The 21,638-nt window shown below is 40.7% G+C and overlaps 1 protein-coding gene across 1 annotated transcript; it reads right to left on the bottom strand.

The window, feature by feature from the left end:
- Positions 1 to 13,503: 13,503 nt before the first annotated feature.
- LOC121707307 (keratin, type II cytoskeletal 8-like) lies at positions 13,504 to 20,755 on the bottom strand. The gene is given in 10 exon segments (XM_042089777.1): positions 13,504 to 15,282; positions 15,393 to 15,430; positions 15,938 to 16,158; positions 16,238 to 16,363; positions 16,535 to 16,609; positions 16,612 to 16,701; positions 16,867 to 16,962; positions 17,281 to 17,341; positions 18,448 to 18,659; positions 20,406 to 20,755. Coding segments are annotated over 10 exon segments (1,350 nt in total). The 5' UTR covers positions 20,733 to 20,755; the 3' UTR covers positions 13,504 to 15,178.
- Positions 20,756 to 21,638: the final 883 nt, after the last annotated feature.

The following is a 21,638-nucleotide window of genomic DNA, read 5'->3' as shown; positions in this document are numbered from 1 at the left end:
GGGGTTATGCATATGTGCTAATGTGCTAATATAGCACGCAAACAGTGAGGCATAAAGACAGTGGTACAAGTGGCTAGTGGACAGACAGTACCAAACATGGAGGGGGTGAAGAGGCAGACAGACTATGCAGAGAAGTCTATCTCTCCTCTTCCCTTAAGTGAGGCATTGAACAGTTCAATGGCCCTGGGGACAAATGACTTTCTCAGTCTGTCAGTTGTGCAAGGCAGTGAGCGAAGTCTCCAGCTGATCAGGCTCTTCTGCTTAACAATAGTGCTGTGGAGTGGGTGACACTTATTGTCCAAGATGTTGATCAGTTTGTTCAGGGCCCTTTTGTCAGATAGTGAAGTGATGCACTCCAGTTCAGCTCCCACTACAGAGCCAGCTTTCCTTACCAGCCTGTCAATTCGCCCCACATCCTTCTTCCTTGTGCTTCCTCCCCAGCATACTACTGCATAGAAGAGGACGCTGGCAACAACAGACTGGTAGAACATCCTGAGGAGCTTACTGCACACATTGAAGGACCGCAGCCTCCTCAGGAAGTACAGCCTGCTCTGCCCTTTCTTGTAGAGTGCATCAGTGTTGGCTGACCAGTCCAGTTTATTGTCCAGGTGGAGACCCAGATACTTGTAGGTGCTAACCACCTCCACATTGACCCCATCAGACCACCGCCATTGGAGCAGGAGCAGGGCAGTCAAACCTGTTGTAGAAGTGGTTCAACTGGTTCGCCCTGTCCAGGTCCCCCTCCACAGAGCTGCTGTTCTTCTTCAGGCCAGTGATAACCTTCATGCAGTCCCATGTCTCCTTTAAGTTGTTTTCCTGCAGCTTCTGTTCCACCTTCTTTCTGTAATCCTCCTTAGGTTCCTTTAGCTTGAATTTGAGTTCCTCTTGCACACGCCTCAGCTCTGCCATGTCCCCCTCTCTGAACGCCATCTTTTTCCTGTTGAGAAGGGTCTTGACATTGCTGGTTATCCAAGGCTTGTTGTTGGGAAAGCAGCGTACAGTTCTGGTGGGAACAACAATGTCCATGCAGAAGTTCAGGTAGTCAGTTGTGCACTGTGTGACCTCCTCCAAGTCCTCTCCATTCTGTAACACACTCCAGTCAGTACACTCGAAGCAGTCTCTCAGAGCCTCATCCACTTCGGGTGTCCATTTCCTGAAGGTGCGTGTGGGAACTGGTAGCCTCTGTACTTTGGGCTTGTACATTGGCTGGAGATGAATAAGGTTGTGGTCTGACTTTCCCAGTGGGGGGAGGGGGTTTGCACTGTATGCATCCCTCACGTTTGCATACATGAGGTCTGTATCCGGAAGAGCTCGAGGTGGAACGTAAACACAGACAGCAATTGCGTGCGAGAACTCCCTCGGCATGTAATACGGACGGAGACTAGCCGCTAATAACTCCACATCCTTACAGCATACAGTCTCCTTTACTGTTACATGTCCGGGATTGCACCATCTATTGTTAATGTACAGCACCAGCCCGCCTCCCTTCTTTTTGCCAGAAATATGACAGTCTGTATAATTTGATGACAATAAGGCTATTCCTCAGAGCAATGGGTCCATGTTGAGAATGAAGGTAGATCCCGAGGCACTGCTGATAAAAAGTCCTTTATTGAGCGCACTCTGACGCTTACTGTAGGCGCATTTCAACAGTCTTTATCACCTTTAGCACCTTGATAAAGACTCTGTTTGAGTCGAAATGCGCCAGTGTGACGTGTTGGAGACCCAGTGTATAGGACGAGTTTTCATTAACAGCAGTATTAAACCAACCAACAATATAAAATATTAAGAGCTCTTTTAAATCGAAACAATGTAGGTAATTAGTTCAATCGAAACAATGTAGGCAAATTTACGGTATGCACACGTGTTTTAGGCATCTATAAGCTAATAAATGCAATGAGTCTTCATCTTTTTTCAAAGGTAAAATTGACAAAATCAGACTCAACATATCTGCTCAATTACTAATTCAACAACTGGAACTTCCAGCTACAAACAGAGGGAAACTTAACTTGATGTCGGAGTTCAGCTTGATAGACTATGAAACACTTGAAAAAACAGTACAAATGCGTCTTAGACACTCTGCCTACCAATTTCTTCAAAACTGTTTTTCACCTTATAAACAGCAGATGTCCTTCAAATTGTAAATGTATCACTGCTGTCTGGCACTTTAAGTCACTGAAAACAGCTGTTGTAAAGCCACTTCTCAAGAGAAATAACCTGGATGCCTCCATGCTAAACAATTACAGGCTCATATCCAATCTACCTTTTATTGGCAAAATTATTGAAAAAGTAGTCTTTAATCAACCACCTTCCTAACGTCAAATTTAGTATTTTGATTACTGTCTGGTTTTTGTGCAAATCACAGCACTGAAACAGCTCTCATCGAAATTTTCAATGACATACAGTACGCCTCAACACAGATTCAGGTAAAACATCAGTCCTAGTGCTATTGGACCTTAGTGCAGCATTTGACACTGTTGATCACAATATTTTACTACACAGACTAGAACACTGGGTTGGATTTACAGGCATAGTTATCAATTGCCTAAAGTCATATCTACAAGAAAGGAGCTTCTTTGTTGTCATCGGAAACTGTACCTCAACACCAATGTCCTTGACCTGTAGTGTTACCCAGGGGTCGATCTTGGGGCATTCAACTTCTATATGCTCCAACTTGGACAAATCATCCAAAATAATTTGATTTCATATCATAGCTATGCAGATGACACACAAATTTACTTCGCTGTCACCATACGACTATGGTCCCCTTGAATCTATGTGTCAGTGTATAGAACAAATCAACACCTGGATGTTTCAAAATTTTCTTCAGCTGAACAAAGAAAGAACTGAAGTAATTATATTTGGTAAAAAGGAGGAAAGACTTAGGGTTGCCACTAGGGTTGAAGGCAAAGGATACTGTTAAAAACCTTGGTGTATAAATTGACAGTGATCTAAATTTCAACAGCCACATGAAAGCGATAACTACAGTATATCAGCTTTTTAACACCTCAAACATATTGCCAAACTTAGGGGCGGATGACTGATGAAAACATGAAAGCTCATTCATGCATTTATCTCCAGCAGGTTTGATTACTGCAATGGACTGTTCACAGGCCTTCCTAAAAATACTATTAAACAGCTTCAGGTGATACAAAATGCAGCAGCTAGGAAAAGAAAAAGAAAATGCAGCAGCTAGGAAAAGAAAAACAAAAATGAAAAGAACTGACCAGTAAGTCACAGAATTAACTTTAAAGCACTGCTTGTTTATAAATCAGTAAAAGGAGCAGGAGCTAAATACCTATCAGACATGCTTCAGCACTACACACCTTCTCATCCTCTCAGGTCCCAGGTGAAAAACGTGTTAGTAAAACCTACTGTTAGAACTAAACATGGTGAAGCAGCTTTTAGCTGCTATGCGGCTTAGCTCTGGAACCAACTTTCGGATGACATCAAAAAGATAAAAAATACTATAGCCAGTTTTAAATCTAGACTTAAGATAAGATAAGACCTTAACTGTTCTCAGATGCTTTCTGCTAAATTGTAACTCAAATTGTCTGCCTTGAAAATTATTCAACCTTGTCTTTTATTACTTTTATTATTACTATTATTTTTTTACTACTTTTGCCTTTGTTTTTATTTTTTGCTTATTAATTATTTTTTATTTTAAAATGATTTTACCTTACGTTTTCTTTTTATTATGATCTTTACCTTTTGAACTATCTTTCACTATATTGCCCTTCTATGCTTTTAATTGTTATTACTGTTTGCTTTTGTTTATGTACAGCACATTGAATGACCGCTGTGTATTAAATGTGCTATATAAATAAGCTTGGGGAAAAAAATTGTGCAAGCCATAATCTCTGACTGAAAGTGCGTAACAATATTTAGCACATTTTGACATAACGATATTTAATACATTTTCCCTGTGGTGACAACCCCGAACCCCCTCTAACTTTTGGGCTTAAACGAAAAAATGTCTGACCTGAGGCAAGTTCACATTCCACAAGCTTAAAGCGCCCTCTCGTGGCTGTAAACGGTAATGTTTCATGTAGTGTTCATGTCAATTCATACTGACTAATATTTCAAAACATGTTACATTATATAATTATATATATATATATATATATATATATATATATATATTGATATATAAGTCACAGGACCAGCCAAAGTGTGACTTATACTCTGGTGTGAGTATAACACTCTGTATGTGGTGTGAGTATAAGTGGGACTTAAATACGGGACTCATTAATGCTTACTAGTGAAATAGCTGATATTAAAGAATTATTATGTCATTCTAAATTATCACTGAATTATGTTATATAAAAATATTTGAAGTAGGATATATATTTGTAACAGCCTATGTGATTTTGTGACATTTTGACTGTTTTATTGAAGCTTCTCTCTTTTATGACAATATATACTTGAAAGGCAATGACCAAACTTTTCTCCATGGTATACAGTATTCTCTGTAACACTATTCCAGAAAGGGATGATGTAAGGAACAGTAACAATGTCTTTTTGGAATAATGCTCTAATTTCCCTATTTATGTTGTGATGTCTTGTAGAGAGACATAAGTCACCCACAACAGTGTTGGATAAGGCAGTTACATAGCAAGGTGTGTAGGGGGTAAATGAAGAGCATTATGAATCCTGTAGGAATTGCATCGAAAACAATAGCGTATTCCTTAAGTAGACACAGCTTCTTCTGTAAGCTGAAATGTCTAATGGACATAGATTCAGGGCATTAAATTGGATGTATGTGTAATTTCAACAGATGTATTGAACTTACTTTGTGTAACACCTTTCATGCCAGCTACTTTATCTCTGCTGGTGACCTGCACGGCCTCCTCTAAGTTGGGGTTCCCTGAACACAACTGCCATGTTTCAGCCAGAAACAACTACAGAGGCTAATGTGAGCTTCAGAAGAGTGGCAGGTACTTCCAGGTGCTCCCATACACATAACTCACAGTTCTCTCCATCTCTGTGGTAAGAGGAGTTGATGGTGGTGATGCTGTGGTTGGTGGTGCAGTCATGAAAAGGTGTTTTTTCTGTCTGAAAAAGGTGACTCTTCACAATATGTTGGTGAGGACAAGATGTGCTTCCCTTTGCACAGGGGCAATGCCAGGTGTTCTTTTTGCTCATGTGAGTTAACCTGCCCAAGGTGCTGTAGTAGCCTTGGTAGATTGAAAGGCAAATATTACTTTTAGAACCACCCAGTTCCACCAACACACACAAGAGGGTCTACACACTGCCACCTTGGAGTGATTAAAAAATTTGCTCTAGAGCAGGGGTGGGCAAACTGCGGCCCGCGGGCCGTATCTGGCCCGCCGAGCATTTCATTTGGTTATCAGGCTGTTCGCTTTTTCCTGCGATAGAGACAACGTTGGTTAGCTTTACTGCAAACTGCTTTTCACTCTCCTCAGAGAATGTTTACAATGTCAATGTCAAAACATCATGTTAAATAGAGATGATAGGCCTACTATTAGTTATCTCCATTGCAGCAGATCTAACTTGAACGTAATGCTACTCCATTTAATTGGGAACGCGTCTGCGCTCACGAGAGGGAGAGAGAGCGGCAGGTTCCAGCTGGCTTGTCATTGTTGATAATTGATATCTCCTTCTTATAAGAAACTTTTAAAAGGAAATCATAAAGGCAACAGTAGTTCCCACTACTGACCATTTATAAACTGTCCTTAAAGCGACAGTGCACAATTTATACATTTGTTAAACAGTATCAAATTAGCAGCATTAGCAATTAATATTTTAAAGCATACTTTTGATACTAAATGACCGTTGGCCGTTGTGCGGCCCGCCGGCCATTTTTCAAAACCCAATGTGGCCCTTGAGCCAAAAAGTTTGCCCACCCCTGCTCTAGCGCATTTTGTCTAGGACCTGCTGTTGAAGTGGTACCTCAGTGGCAATAGTGTTGCAGTACTCTACGGACCTGATGTGGTGACAGGTGCTGTGAGTGAGGCCACTTTTCTGTGCAAGCAGGTGGTGTTGCCGGCCAGTGGCGTAGTGTAGTTGCCCAAGGACCCGGTGCAAGTCTCCACCACCACCACCCATGTTATGCTACGTCATTTTAGAGCCAATAAGGCTGTGCATACGTTTATGGACGTAGGCACGCTTCAATTAAACTGAAATACACATTTTGCGCATCATGTACAAAAATCCGGGACATTCAGTGTCCAGGATTTTTATTTTTATTTTCCTGGACAGACCATGAAAATCCGGGACAATCAGGAAAATCCTGGACAGGTGGCAACCCTAGCCACACCCCTGATTTCTCACGCTGAAGTATCAACCCGGTCGGTCAGATGCCTGAAAAATATGGCAAGCCGTTCAAGACAAAACGTCTGTCAAAATAACGCCTCCACGTGTAGATTTTTTACTTCTTCAGGAGTAAAAAATAGACGGCTGAGCGTCAGACGTCAAATTTTTACGTGTGCCACGCGCAAAAACTTTGCGTCTGACGTCAGAGGTAAAAAAATGACGTCTGGGTGATTTGCTGCAATGCCAGAGCCTTTGTGCCAGAGTAGACACGGCATTGGCTGCTGGAAACAGTAAATGCAGCCGCTATAGTTGCAGCAGAGAGATGCCAGAGCAATGTGCAGCATATTCCTGCTCAAATCGGCGGACCATCGCAAACAGGGCTCGGGGGATTACTTTTCACAAGTAAGATTTAACATTATCGTACTATTGGTTGTATTTTGTGAATGCAATATTACCAGAGAGTTGAAAAGGAGCAAGGATCTTTGTTATTGTATGTAAATCGTAGCCAGCTAGCTAGGCTACTTGCTAGGTGTTCAGATGTTCACCCGGCTATGAACTGAGACTCGATGAGTCATATTCCATTACACTGACTTACATTACAACTGACACAAGAATGCTATTGTAGAAATGAATCAAATATTACTAATATAACATTGGCCGGCGAATTTTACACAAGTGGCACAGACTGTAGCCTATTATCGGGCAGTTGCTACTTGTAGCTTAGCTAGTAATAAGTGTGTTGGTGGTAGCTTCACTATTTCCTAAATAAAGTAACTTTTCAATAGCTTAACTTCTTTATATGAAGTAGCTTGGCCAAACAAGCTACACTTTTGTCATGTGAAATTAGCACAATTTAAAGTAGCTTCCTATGTAATGAACTAGCCTACCGCTGTGTTTGTTACTAAGCTTGCTACATTTGACTGGGGTGGTAGTTTTGTGTAGTGAAGTTTTATTCATGGCAGAGTAACTGATAGTTTAGCTCACTACAATTCCCAAGTAGCTTGCCCAACACTGTATTATTCACATGTAATTCACTCTAACAAAAATAAGATGCATCTCAAATCCCTTTTTATTCATTTATTTATTTTATATCTCCCCAGAACAACTGCCTTGCTCAAGGACTACCACGAATGAGCTGAACGGTCTCCTCACACCCCTGGAACTGAGGAAGGTGTAGCTTTACATTGCATTACTGCAGGGCATCTGCTAGACTGTGACTGAATATTTGATTTATGAGCTCCACCTTCATCACCTTTTTGGTAAGGCAACTGCTCTGCCCATGACCGGAAAGCACTGCAGAGGGTGTGAAAACTGCCCAACGCATCACCGGTTCCTCACTCTCCTCCATCGAGGCCATCCAGGGCAAGCGATGCTTGCGTAAGGCGCGCAGCATCATCAAAGACTGTTCTCACCCCAACCACAGACTGTTCACCCCACCTTCCCTGGCTGATCTCATGTAAATGTTTATGGAACCTTTCTGTATATATTCTGTATATAAGTATATATACACTCTTTTGATCCCGTGAGGGAAATTTGGACTCTGCATTTATCCAAATCTGTGAATCAGTGAAACACATACAGCACACAGTGAACACACAGTGAGGTGAAGCACACACTACCCCCAAGCAGTGAGCTACCGGCTACAGCAGCGCTGGGGGAGCAGTAAGGGGGTTAGGTGCCTTGCTCAAGGGCACTTCAGCCGTGGATGTGGGCATGGAAGAGCAGTGCTCAACCACTTCCCCTGCCCACATTTTTCTTACTGATCGAGTGTGAGATCAGCCATTCAGACACCTGAGGGGTAGGCTATTCCAAGTAGGCTACGTGGTTGAGTGACAAACCTGAGTAAATTGACTCAGAGTAGAAGAGCTGATACAGGAAACACGGTTGTGTGTATTTTAATATTCATAGTGGCTTAACAGTAATAGAATATTCTGATACTGTATATCATATAAAGTGATGACATCCCACATCAAAACTGGGAACATAATTCATAATGTTTGACAGCATAGACAAAAACTGGTTTGATACAAGTTGTAATGAGTTAAATGTAGTTGTAATTCCATACACATTTTCAAGTGTTTTCATATTTAAGTTCAGTGCCCTCAAAAATAAAGTTTGATAAACAGACATTGGTTTGGAATAAGTAAAGGAAATGGTGTAACTGGGTTCAATATCTGTTAGAAAAGTTCCATAAACATTGAAAAGTGCAAGTTTGTAGGTTTGTTTCTGATCGTTAAAAAACAAACATTGGTTTTTGGCATAAGTAAGTGTAACAGTTCATTAATACAAGACAAAAAGGCCAGCATGTGTTATTCACAGTTCACAGGTTCCAGCCCCAATGAAGAGATCAAATAAAGAGGAATTAAGAAACATTTTAAAAAACGGCTGAGATCAGCCCTGTTCAATGCAATCAGTAAAGAATCTGGGAGTGTCTTCACAGGCTCAGTGAGACAGAGGTTACTGTCATGCTGGTGACGGTACATGCAATTTTGTATGTTCCCAGTCCACCTTGCTAAAATTGCTTAGATACACTTAGACTGAGAACACAAGTGCTACAGACAGCAGGTGGCAGTACATAATGAAACTGGGTAAACTCCATAAAAGAGGACCGAGTCATCCAGACAGTGGGAAAATGGGAGAGTGGCGAATGCAGGTGATTAGATTAGATTCAACTTTGTCATTGTGCAGAGTCCAAGTACAGAGACAACAAAATGCAGTTTGTGTCTAACCAGAAGTGCAAAAAAGCAGAAAAGTGCAATATGATATACAAAGTACTTGGTGCATAGACAGACAAAAGATATAGTGCAGTGTAGACAGTGTACAGTTGTTTTCAGAAGGTGGTTTAGAGTAGTATAAATTAAATACTAGATGTACTGCATTGCGGTACAAAATATGCCCGCCGCTCAGTCCTGTACATCCGTTCCTCGAAAAGAAATCACACTTCAATTTGTCTCCATATTTTACTCCATCCCCCACTCTTGACTCGAAGCTTGTGGTTGCTATTTAAAGCACTCGAAACATCTCTGTTAGTTCCATGCCGTTTTCAACAGCTATCAAAAACAAAGGTCATTTTTGGATGGATGGATTTTTTGTGAATGTTTCTTCTTCTACATAAGATTTTAGTCATCTTTAGTTCATGTAATACTTTATTGTCAATGCACAAATTAAGTAACAGTAGTCTGAAACGTTATTGTTAATGCACAAATTAAGTAACAGTAGTCTGAAACAAAATGCTGTTTTACATCTAACCAGTGGTGCAAATAACTGACATGTCGAAATGGGCCTTGATGAAATGCGTCGTAGACTGTTCATACACATTTTAACGGGCCAAAGTTGAAGAGCTGTTGTCCGTTATTGTTTGTGCAAATATAGGCTGATTCATGTTCCCTTGCATTGTGTAACTGAGGTCCATGGCTAGTCTGGCTTTCACCAGACCAAGCTCAATCTTTTAAGAAATCAAAAAATAAATAGCGGGCAGATCAGGCTGGGTTCACCCAGCCTAGTCCATAGGCACCCGATATTGTTTAATTTTCCGATTGAGATATCCACGCTCTGGCTATTCTAAATGCAAAAATGCATCAGGGAGTTATGACAAAACTGTAACTAACAAACTAGATCCTAATAGAAAGCTGATAGCTTCCCTAAGCTACTTATAAGGTAGGCCTATTTAGCCTACAACATAAATTGTCAATAGGCTATGCTGGCGACACAAATAAAATCTCCTTTGGAAACCAATGGCTTACGCCTTACAGTATCAAGCGGACTTAAACTGCCATATCGTGGCGAAAAGTTGTAATAAAATTCACGCAGCTCCATGAGTCAAGGAAAGCGCGAATGAAGTAGCCACTTCTAAATGGGACCCACTACACAGTAGCTTAAGATGTGTTGCTAAAGCAGCCATAATGAAATTGGATTGCATTGGATACTTCACACACACGTGCTTTTTAATTTCACAGACTACAACTACCAAGCTGGAATCAAAGCACATCGATTCCCCTCTCACACCCTGCACGCACTTAAAACAAAATAAACATGCGTCTCAGTCTCACGCATGTATAGGCAAAACTGTATCAGACCGGTGTAACGTTGGTAAATCTTCCATTGCACAGAATGATTTTTGTAGCACGTGCAACCAATGACAGTCGAAAGATCCAATTACAGTGCTGCTATCAATTTGCTTGGTATAACCGCATTTATAGTTTTCTACAAATGCAATCAATCAAATTGACCTCCATCACTCAACCAACGCTAACAGTAACATTACCTAGGTCCTTATTGATATTATAAGATTAACGTACCTGCAGTAAAAACCAAGCATGTCCGATAAACATCCTTATTTCGGCTTCAAGAAGAAATGGAAATTACATTTCATTTGAACGTCATCCTTATTAGATGTTCTCTGCAGTAAACTGCACTCCTTGTATGAAGCGTCCATTGTTTTTCCAACCCACTTTTAAAGGAACACGACACCCAAAATCAGTAGTAATATATGTTCTTACCATAGACTGTAAAAAATAGGTTCTTACCTTAACTTTCACGAGTTGAGTCATACCTCTCCCGCGTCGGTATGTGCACTCAAACGCTCTGGCGCGCGGCGCGAATGTGTTAGCATGTTGCTATGCTAGTAGGCTCTGCCGTAGCCATAGAGGGAGTAAGATGGCATTAATCAGAGCCATATAAAGGTAGAGTTGCGACAACTCCATTGACGCTAATGTTCCATTTTTTTTCAACAATGGCGGCTAATGGAAGCCTCAAATAGTTCCCGAAAGTTAACAATTTATAATAGCAGCAGTGCAGTTACAGACTGTTTGTAGCCAACATTTCAGACTCAGATTTACATTATTGGCTCATCCGAATAATAATAACAGTAACAACAGTAATAGTAGTAAAGTAATAGTATTAATAACCTAATTATAATAATAAACTATTTATGTATCGACTATGACAGCTTTTCTGCTGCTCAGTTTTTATCAGTTCCTTATCAAATAAATTAAAAGAGGCTAAAGCCCAATAAATGTGCCACACATAATAACCTAATATAAGATAAACCTTGCCTATACCATTTCAATTAGGCAGCACTAGGCAACACCACAAACGAGCTGTCATTAAGTTTTTGCGTTTGTAGCCTACAACTTTTATGACGTGACGTGTCTTGGGCATTTAGCTTTACCATCATGTCAACATAGTTGTAACGTTATGCAATGCTCATCTAGGCTATGGATTTAAGTGGTTTAATTTTAAAAAGGGCAGCAAAAGTGGGATAAAGCGCAACTGCTTCCCCAAAACAATTCCTCCATAACTGTGGATTTAATCGTTTGATATGTGGATAACTTTCAGTGGACTAAACACATAAAAGGTAAGATTTTGTTATCACAAAGCTAGCTGGTTCGTTAAATATGGCGAAGCATATTTACAGCCAACTTTGTAGGCCTACTTGCAGCAGTGAAACTGAGTTTGTTAACATTGTTGGTAACGTAAACGTTTCTTCAGTTCGGAGCAGGACTGTTTTTTTTTTTATTTTGCATTCATTTTCATTGGCAAAAGCTAGCCTATGCATGAGAGAACTTAGATTTGAGGGAGCTGCAGCTGTTAGCATCAGCAGGTCATATTAACACAGCAGGGCACACTAGCCCAGTGATGAAGGATCGTGCAAAATCCCCATCCCCAGAAAGTTTCAAACCAAGCTTGCGCTGATGATGCATGATCACTGATCAAATTGCTATTTTCTGACACAATGCACACCATTTCCAGGTGCTCACTTGTCTGAATCTCAAGCTCTTTAGCCTAGCATCTGCTGTTCACAGCACGGTGAATGACAAACGATGACAAAATGCTGTTCATGTTTATGAATTCATATCCTGGTTATTTATCGAAGGACTTACATGTCACGTTTTATATTTTATTATGATCACTCGCATTACCATGGGGTTACTAAATAGGTAGGTCTAATGCTACGGTTAACTTAGAATGCCCACCATTACACTGGAGATGTTAAAAAACTTTTAAACTTTTTTTATTCTGCCGCGACGATAGGCTAGGCTTGGCTAGGTAATTCGCTCATTAGCTCAGATCAGTGACTACCAGAGGAAACGCGGGGTAGAAAGCTCAAACAAGTAATGTTAGACTAGCTGTGTTACAGTTTCTCGTTGCAATCAAAATTTCACAGGAGCTCCATGCGCTTTTGTAGGCTACACGCAGTCTCAAAAACACTGTTTACAGCTTTTCGAGTCACTGTACGAGGTCATTTATTTTATATAGCGATAATTTAGATACACTTATGGGGTGGGTGCAATTGCGTTTTCTAAAGAATCTCTTCTTTTGTACAGAAATTAATATTAAGTGACACATACGTAAAAGGGCGGAAAAAAACGTCACCTTATATAGCAGGCTAAGATATAAGGTCTGGAATTTAATTTAATATTGTTGTAATGGTAGGATAACTACATAGTTTACACAATAATTACACTGTGTTATAAATATTGTATATCAATGCATTTATTGACTGTCAATTAACCAAAATCGTGGCTCTGTCTATCATTGAACAGTAGCCTATTTAATGCATTCTAATCCATTGTCAATCACTTCCGGGAACTATTTGAAGTTTACATGAACCACGTGACCTTAACGAATTTTGAACACCCATTGTCGCAACTCTACCTTTATATGGCTCTGGCATTAATGCTTTAGCTTCCAACAAAATTACGTCTCACTGCAACGACGCGCCATCTAGTGGACAAACGACTACTTATCGCCAATACTGGAAATGCAGCCATCATGATGATGATGAATATTTATTTTGGCTTTCTTTTAATCCTACTGAATTTGTAATTATGTATCGGCCGTTCTAATACCGATAGTATGTGGGTGCCTGTGTGTGTGTGCATGTGTATATGTGTGCACCGCCATCTACAGGCCAATGAGTGTACAGTCACTAAATGTACACATAACCTAATTGTTTTTAGACCCCCCCATGGATGAAATTCTACAAAACTTGGCATACCCCCAGAGAATGCCAGGTCAATCATACACATAAAATTGGTGCAGTTTCTGAACATCTTAACTGAAGATAGGGGCGATTAAAGCAGAATAATATTGCATTTTCATTTTTTACCGGGGGGGGGCTTGGGGATTGATGTGGGCCCTTGAGACCAACATACCATAAAAGATTCTTCATCCTCAGTGCCACGGTTCACAATCACAAACTACCATGCAAACTTTTTTTAAAAAAGTTCATGCCTGTTTTGTTCACGCATTGTATAATAACTATTCTCCCGCGGGCACCATTTTTGGAGACCCCTGAGTTATGTCAAGAAATAGCCTTTGTTTCAGTCGAATAGCCTACAGCTAGTACTAGCTCGCTAAGTAGCACTACGAGAACCACTGATAGAAAATAATACCTCAACATTTTGAAGGCTGATATTGTTATGCTTAGGCTGACACATTCCTTTCATTATACGGTTGTCTCCCTTCCTTCGCATGGGACGGAACAGTGTTGCAGATGTGGCCAGACGTTGACCATGGGAGTGGGGGCTGCTTTTGGTAGTAGGCTACTAACGTTCATCTCTGCATCCATGGCGTTTCTAGTCCTCAGTACCAACATAACGGCCGACTCCCTTCTCTGCTGTGTAATCGCAACAATGTTGCAACCTAGGGAGGGCGTGTCGCTAACATGTATGCTTGTGTTATAGTCAACGAAGATATGTGTAGCCTACTTCTATCGAAATGCTCATTTTAATGAAGGCCCAATGGGAAATGTAACTGAGTAAAGAGTACAAATTCTAGTTCAAATATTTACTCGAGTAAGAGTAAAATTACAGCCTTAAAAAAGGAACTTGGAAAGTATTCGTTACCCGAAAAAAGTACTTTTTTTACTCATTTGCGTTACTTGTAACGCATTACTACCCACCACTGGCTGCCTGTGTGCATCCACTTTATTCTGTCTCCAGATTGCACAAAATAATTTATCTTAGGAGGCAATAAAGGCTAATCATCATCATTATCAGAAAAATATATAGCTAACAGATGGATGAATTATTACGTAAATTATTAAGGTGATTAAAGGTTGGTGCTTGATACTGGTGAAAACCTGCAAACCGTGACAGCTGTTTCCAGCTAATCTACTCTCTCTATCGGACATAATATGATCATTTCTGATTGTAAAACATACAGTATGCCACAATTAAATTTCATGAACAGAATGTTTACAAAATACCCTCCCAATAACTTTGAGACAGCTGTTGAGGATCAGGCAGACAAATAAGTAATTTTTGATTGCCAACATAGCATGTTCCCTATTCTTGGTATGATTTTTCAAGTGGTTGTTGACCATGGGGTATATTTGGCATGTTCCCCACTCTTGGTATGATTTTTCAAGTGGTTGTTGACCATGGGGTATATTTGGCATGTTCCCCACTCTTGGTATGATTTTTCAAGTGGTTGTTGACCATGGGGTATATTTGGCAGCTATATGTGCAACAATAGAAACATGGTACATTTTCCAACTTTGGGACTCAAGTAGTGACACAGCCAGTTTTTTCACTAATAGGCCTTCACATCAAAGAAAACAGACTAGGCCTAGACATGAAATGCATTAGCCAGATAATATTGCTATTGTTTAGGCTATGTTATGTGACTGGTTATTTCATGCACACAGCCATTCAAAGAGGACAAGGTATAACATATATTAGAGACAGAAAGGTCAAAAGGTCCAAATAAACAGCCTACAATTCGCACATTGTAACCTATGCAATTACCAGCTCATATAGGATAAAAGGACAAAATCGGGTTTGGTGTGAAAAAATCTGAGATTTTTTTTAAGCCATATCAACCAGCCCTAATATCAACTCCTCTGCTGTTGGGCCCTTGACTGGGACACTTTCACCGATGTCCCTTGAGGTCCCTGCGGTCATGGATGAGGAGCTAGGCTGTAGCGCGAAGATTCCATCGGGCTTGGGGAGTGGAGGTCAAGGGTCATGCCCGAGGTCTCCAAAGGGAACGCGTAGTTTGTGGCTGCAAGAAGAGAAGTGTCAGTCTTGAATTAGTGTGTAAGCATGTGTGTGGATTTCTCTCTCTCTCTGTGTGTGTGTGTGTGTGAGAGAGAGAGATAGATGATTACTCACATCTGTGCTTGGCGATGGCTTGGAAGCCATGTACCAGTCTAGTGTAGGGGTCACAGGAAGAGAGATCATTATTCAAAACAGTCTCATTATTAAAAGCGTATTAACTCCACTCAGTCTATTGCTACACAATTTCCTTTTTTTTTTTTAAGTTTAATTTTAATCTTTGAATATGGAATATGTTCTTACTGCTCTATTTGATTTGTTTAATGTCCTGTATGTTTCTTGAATTTCCCCTTGGGGATCAATAAAGTATCTATCTATCTATCTATCTATCTATGTGACATATTCATGTTTGTGAGTTGGCTCTACAAATAATATTGAATTTTGCATATCAGGTTTATTGTAGTTATCATTAGTTATACAGTCTAACGTCATGATACTAGGCTTATTTTTTCATCTCTTTTTTTCTCCATATGAAACATCTTTGTAAAATGATGATGATGACTGTTATCGTTATGAGTAGCAGCAGCAGCAGTAGTAGTAGTGGTGGCATTTGTAGAGGCAGTAAAATATATAGTGGTAGTACAGTATCATGCCAGTCTCACCTGCTCTCCTCTCCTTCCAGCAGCTTCCTGTAGGTGGCGATCTCGATGTCCAGCGCTAACTTGACATTCATGAGCTCCTGGTACTCGCGCACCTGTTTTGCCATGTCCTGCTTGGTGCGCTGGAGGGCAGCCTCCAGGTCCTTGATGCTGCCACGGGCCTTTGTCACTGCCCGCTGTCCACACTCCTCTGCCTCTACGATCTGTGTCTCTAGCTTTTCCCGCTGAATAAGGGTGGCCCAAAGGTTAAGGATGGTTAAATACGTAGGTGTGCATATGTGAGTGCATTCGGTCATAGGCTACCTGTCCTTTGATGGTGTCGATTTCTGAATGAATCCTTGTGATTATGCGGTTGCACTCAGCAATCTCAGCTTTGGAGGATTGCATTTCACTGCTGGACTTAGTGACAGACACCTGCATCTCTTCATACTGAACACACACAAACACACTCACTTGTTATTCAAGGGAAAGGAAAACACTTTGTACAAACTTACAACACAGAGGAAGACTTGTTATGTGTGTGCGTGTGTGTGTGTGTGTGTGTGTGTGTGTGTGTGAGTGATTGTGCGTGTATTCGAGGAATATGATGCAGGGCCATTCCTTCTGTTTGTACCAGGTTTCAGCCTCAGCCTTGCTGCGGTTGGTGATGTCCTCATACTGGGCTTTGACCTCAGCCCCACGATGGCGTCCATGTCTAGATTCCTGCTGTTGTCCATCTCCACCACCACGGATGTGTCCTTTATCTGGGCTTGCAGCTCTTGCAGTTCCTATAATCACACACACACACGCACACACACACACACACACAAACACACACACACACACACACACACACACACACACATTGGTAAGTTCTCATGGTCATGACAGTCAACAGTGTACATTACAGATAAAGACATGCATGCAGTGTGTAAGTGTGTGAGTGAAAGTACCAAGTCATAGAGCTTCCTGAGGAAGTGGACCTCATCATTCAGATTGTCCAGTGTTGCCTTCAGCTCCCATGCAGCCATCTTGGCGTCCTCTGAGTCCTGGCAACATAACAGACAAGGAGTTGTGAATATGTGTGTGTGTGTGTTGGGGGACGTTGTTATATGGATATGAACTTGTGTGAGTATCTGGGATATATATAGTAAGTAGCCTATAGGGGGAGTGTATATGTGGGTGTGATCATGTGAGTGTGAGGCGTGTGGATTTGATCATGTGTGTATGCTGTGATTGTGTATTTGGGTGTGATCATGTGTGTGTGCTGTGATCGTATATGTGGACGTGATCATGTGTGTGTGCTGTGATCGTATATGTGGATGTGTGTGTAAGGTGTATGAGTGTGGCCATGAGGGAACTCTCACCTTCTGCAAGAGCACAAATTCATTCTCACAGCTAATGCGCTTGTTGATCTCATCCTCGTATCTGAACAACAGACAGTTAGCGTATCATGCCATAAAGACTATTGTCAGAGCTGTGTGTATGTGTATATCAGAGCTGTGTGTGTGTGTTTGTGTCTGTGTGTGTGTGAATCAGGGCTCCGAACCGGTTCAAGGAACGAAAACGAAAACCGAAAACGAACGGAATTTTACGGAATTTTACGAGGAGCAGAAACGGAAACGAAAACAAAATGGTCTTCAACTGTTCCGGAACAGAAACGTTATTCTGAAATCCACAAAACCGGTTAATAACGTTTTTTTTTCGTTCTCTATATATTTTATAAAATTTCACAAAAGCATATCCTATGTCAGGGAGACTATTTCCGGTTGTGCGAAAAACAAGCCCGCATATACACTACAATGTGAGCTAACAAGCCGCTATGTAGCCAACTAGGCCTACCTATCCGTCTGCCACTTCGGATCTTAGGCCAGCTCGTAGCGTAGGCTACTGAAACTTATTTGGAAATTGTTTGTAGCCTATGCGTAATAGCCTATTTTGCCTGTCCACGCCTTGTCGTTTTAAAGTCGGGATTTGAAATGTTTAATTATACGCAATTATAGCCTATTCTATGTAGAAGAGTTAAACGGGAAATTTGAGATAGGCCTTGTCAGCAACAGACAGGTTGGAAATTATAGCGCAAGCCTTTGAAGAAATCCATATGGATAAAACCAGGTAAGGAGTTTAGCACGTATCCAGAAATATTTTTGATAAGAAATTATTTATAGGCATAGGTTAGGCTTACAGTAAGTCTGTAGGCTATGGGATGGATAGCCCATCTGAATGTTTTTGGATGCCGCCTGTGATTTATTATTTTTGGGCATAGCTACGGTATAGGCTAAATCAAGGGGAAATAATGAGTACGTCTATTCTAAGGTAAAGTTCACAAAAATAGACTTGATAGGCCCGCCAAACACTGCCGGAACTTTAAGAACGAACGATATTTTGCGTTCCGAACCGGTTCAGGACCGATATGTTGGTGGCGGAACGCATGCAAGAACGAAAACGTTAAACATAGGCCTACCTGAACCGTTCGGAACGGAACGTTTGAAAAATAATTTCGTTTTCAAGCCCTGGTGTGAATATCCTCTCACTTCTTCTTGAAGTCCTCCACCAGTTCTTGCATATTGTGCAGGTCTCCCTCCAGACGGACCTTGTCATGACCCAGACAGTCGAGGTGGTGGCGCAGGTTACTGATGTAGGCCTCAAATAGTTGGTCGATTTTGGAATGAGAAGTTGTCTGGTCCTGCAGGAGACTCCACTTGGTCTCCAGCATCTTGTTCTGCTGCTCCAGGTTACGCCCCCTCTGTGAAGAAAATGGTCTATATCAAAGCTTCTCAGTTCACATATTTCTTATACTTTATACCTCCATAAAGCTTCCTTACCTAACTATTGTAACACCCCCATTTATTACCACTTTTGTTCAGAAATTCTAAAACAACAATGTTTTTTAACACTTCAAAATAACATTTGCTAAATGAACCTTACATTTTTTGAACAAAATCTGGTTTGGTTCTTATCGGGAGCATTAGGGAGTTATAGTGCTGGCCTGATGGGTCGCCTATTTACGCCATTTCAACGGCACATGAACGCTTAGACCGAGAATTCTCGTCATGAAATTAAAATTCCACTGGAGCTTCAAGCGGTTGTGTACACACAGCCTTACAAAACTGTTTACAGCTCTTCGAGTCACGGTAAAATGTAATTTTTGGTACATAGCTAATTTAGATACACCTATGGTGTGGGCGGTTGCGTTTCTTTAGGAGTCCGCCGTCTTGGTTTGAATAGAAATGGATATTAAGTGACACATACACGCAAGACGGCGGAAATATGGGACCGATGGTAATAGGGGGAGTTCCGATACCCAATTACCCTATTAATTACTTAATGATTTAATTGCCCAACAATTCTCCTGCGCTAATTTAGTACATTATAAGACATTCTTAACTTCTCATTCATTCCATCTAAGCAGATTCGGTCAGCAGTTCATGATACACACATGATGGACACATTAATTATCCTTACAATCAATGTATGTTATTTTGTGACAATCCTAATGTAAAATCCGTTTTAAAAGCATCCTCAGTAACAATAAACAATAAGAGGTACTGTAACACTGGTGCTGCTGCTTTTATCAGACCCAAACATATAACACTGACCCTGCCGCTGCATAACACTCTCTACAATATCAGGAGGAACCCACATCACTGTTTTAAATGTATACTTGTTATTAGGGATGTAACGATTACCGGTATAATGGTAAACCGCGATAAAAATGTTGACGATAATAATTACCGTTTTCATTTCAAACATCATGATTATCACTGTTGATTACCGCGGTGTGGAAACCGTGTGTTTAATCCTTCCCAGCTTCATCCGAGCCTGCTTTTGACATACAGTAGGCCTGGTACAATGGAACAATACTGGTACCCTACTGATTCTGTTGTCTAATTGATGGTTTTAACTATGATTCGGATTAGGTTACACCTAATTTTAAAAGGCGGAACTTTTTCACCGCAAAATGTGCACTGTATCATGTTCACGTCCACATTAAATCCATTCCACTCACGTTATCAGGAGAATACAGTAGCCTAAAGTTTTATTTTGAACGCTTACTTTGGTCTCACTCATTGCATCCAAATAACAGAAATAGCTAACTCCAAGTTATAGGGTAAGTTAAGCTATAAGCACATAGCCAATTAAACATGAAGAAAAAAGTGAACGGGACACTTATAAACTATTTCAGCTTGTGTAGGCCTATCAGTGCTTTCTGAACATATTGAAAACACTTTTAGAAATGCCGTGATAATACCGAAAACCGTGATAATTTTGGTCACTATAACCGTGATGTTAAATTTTCATACCGTTACATCCCTACTTGTTATTGAAGCATAACAAAAGATCTCTCAGAAGCACTGATAAATCTGACAATCATAGTGAATCATGTTCCAAAAAATGACACATCAAAGCACATTCGGTTCTATTGACTTGAAAGAAAAATCCGAAGCGCTGCACTTTGGGTAGAGGCAGAGATCGATTGACAGAGACTCACTTTATCGATGAAGGAGGCGAAGCGGTTGTTCAGGACTTTGATTTGCTCTTTCTCCTGATTGCGGACATTCTTGTAGTCGGGGTCGATATTCATGGTGATGGGGGTCAGGAGCCTCTTGTCGTAGTCGACATGTGTACGGAGTGTAGCGCTCACGGCCGGCCTGTTGCACCAGCCCCCGACCCGGTACGCGTAATCCGATACCGCATACCGTGCATGCCCCTGCACCATCTTCACTCCTCCCACAGCGTACCCTGCCTTGTTGATCTGGGCAACGCGATAACCGCGATGACGGATGAAGTCTGTATGGCTACTGAAGTGGCCTGACATCCTGCTGTAGTCTACCAAACGCACAATGCTGAGATGGAGAGGAAGAGAGATGGAGAGAGAGGGAGGAATGCAAGGGCGTAGGTTTGGTCTCAGCTTTGGTGGGGACACATCCACAACTCCTGTTGTCACGATACCAACATTATCATTTCAATACCAATAGCAAGTGAAGAATCTCGATTTCGATACTATTGCGATTTTTTAAAATTTCATTTGGTTTGTGTGATTTGTGAGATCATTCACATCAGTGGCAATCATATAATTTGATTGACCCTCCACACACACACACACACATTGAAAGTGATGGTTGTCATAGGTTTCTTTTTCATATTTTGGAATTCATATAAACTATACATTTGTATTGATAATTATGTATAGTATTTTATGATCTGCATGATTACTAATAGCTAAACATATTTAGTAATTTGATTACATCATATTGATATTTAAATTATTAGGGTACACTTGTCTATATCATCACTTTGGTGTGTAAATCTAATTGAGTGCCTGTCACTTTAAGAGGAACGTGAATGCTGAAAAATAGTTTCGCAAGTGCAAGGATATGTGGATTAAATTCATCATGTTTGATTTAAATTCATCATGTCATTAGATATAATAAATGTTCAAAAAACTAACAAGTCAAAGAAAATCTTTCTGGGATGAGATCATAGAAGAGATAAGTGTCTCGCAATGTTTATTTCTATGAGTATGGAAATGCACCAGTTTATCTTTTATTTCTTTGCATTGTGCAGGCTACATTCACAAATACATTAGCCTACATAAACAGAATATAGGAACAGGAAAATGTCTCGGATCCATTGTTTATTGCTACTGCAAGATTGGTAGCCCAATTAGCCTAACAGTCAGTGATGGTGACTTATAGCCTATGTGACTGTCCCTGCGGCACAC

This window comes from Alosa sapidissima, chromosome 4 (assembly GCF_018492685.1).
Source record: "Alosa sapidissima isolate fAloSap1 chromosome 4, fAloSap1.pri, whole genome shotgun sequence".
NCBI classification, from domain to species: domain Eukaryota; kingdom Metazoa; phylum Chordata; class Actinopteri; order Clupeiformes; family Clupeidae; genus Alosa; species Alosa sapidissima.
The sequence above is the reverse complement of the archived record's forward strand: the minus strand, read 5'-3'. Positions and strand labels throughout refer to the sequence as shown.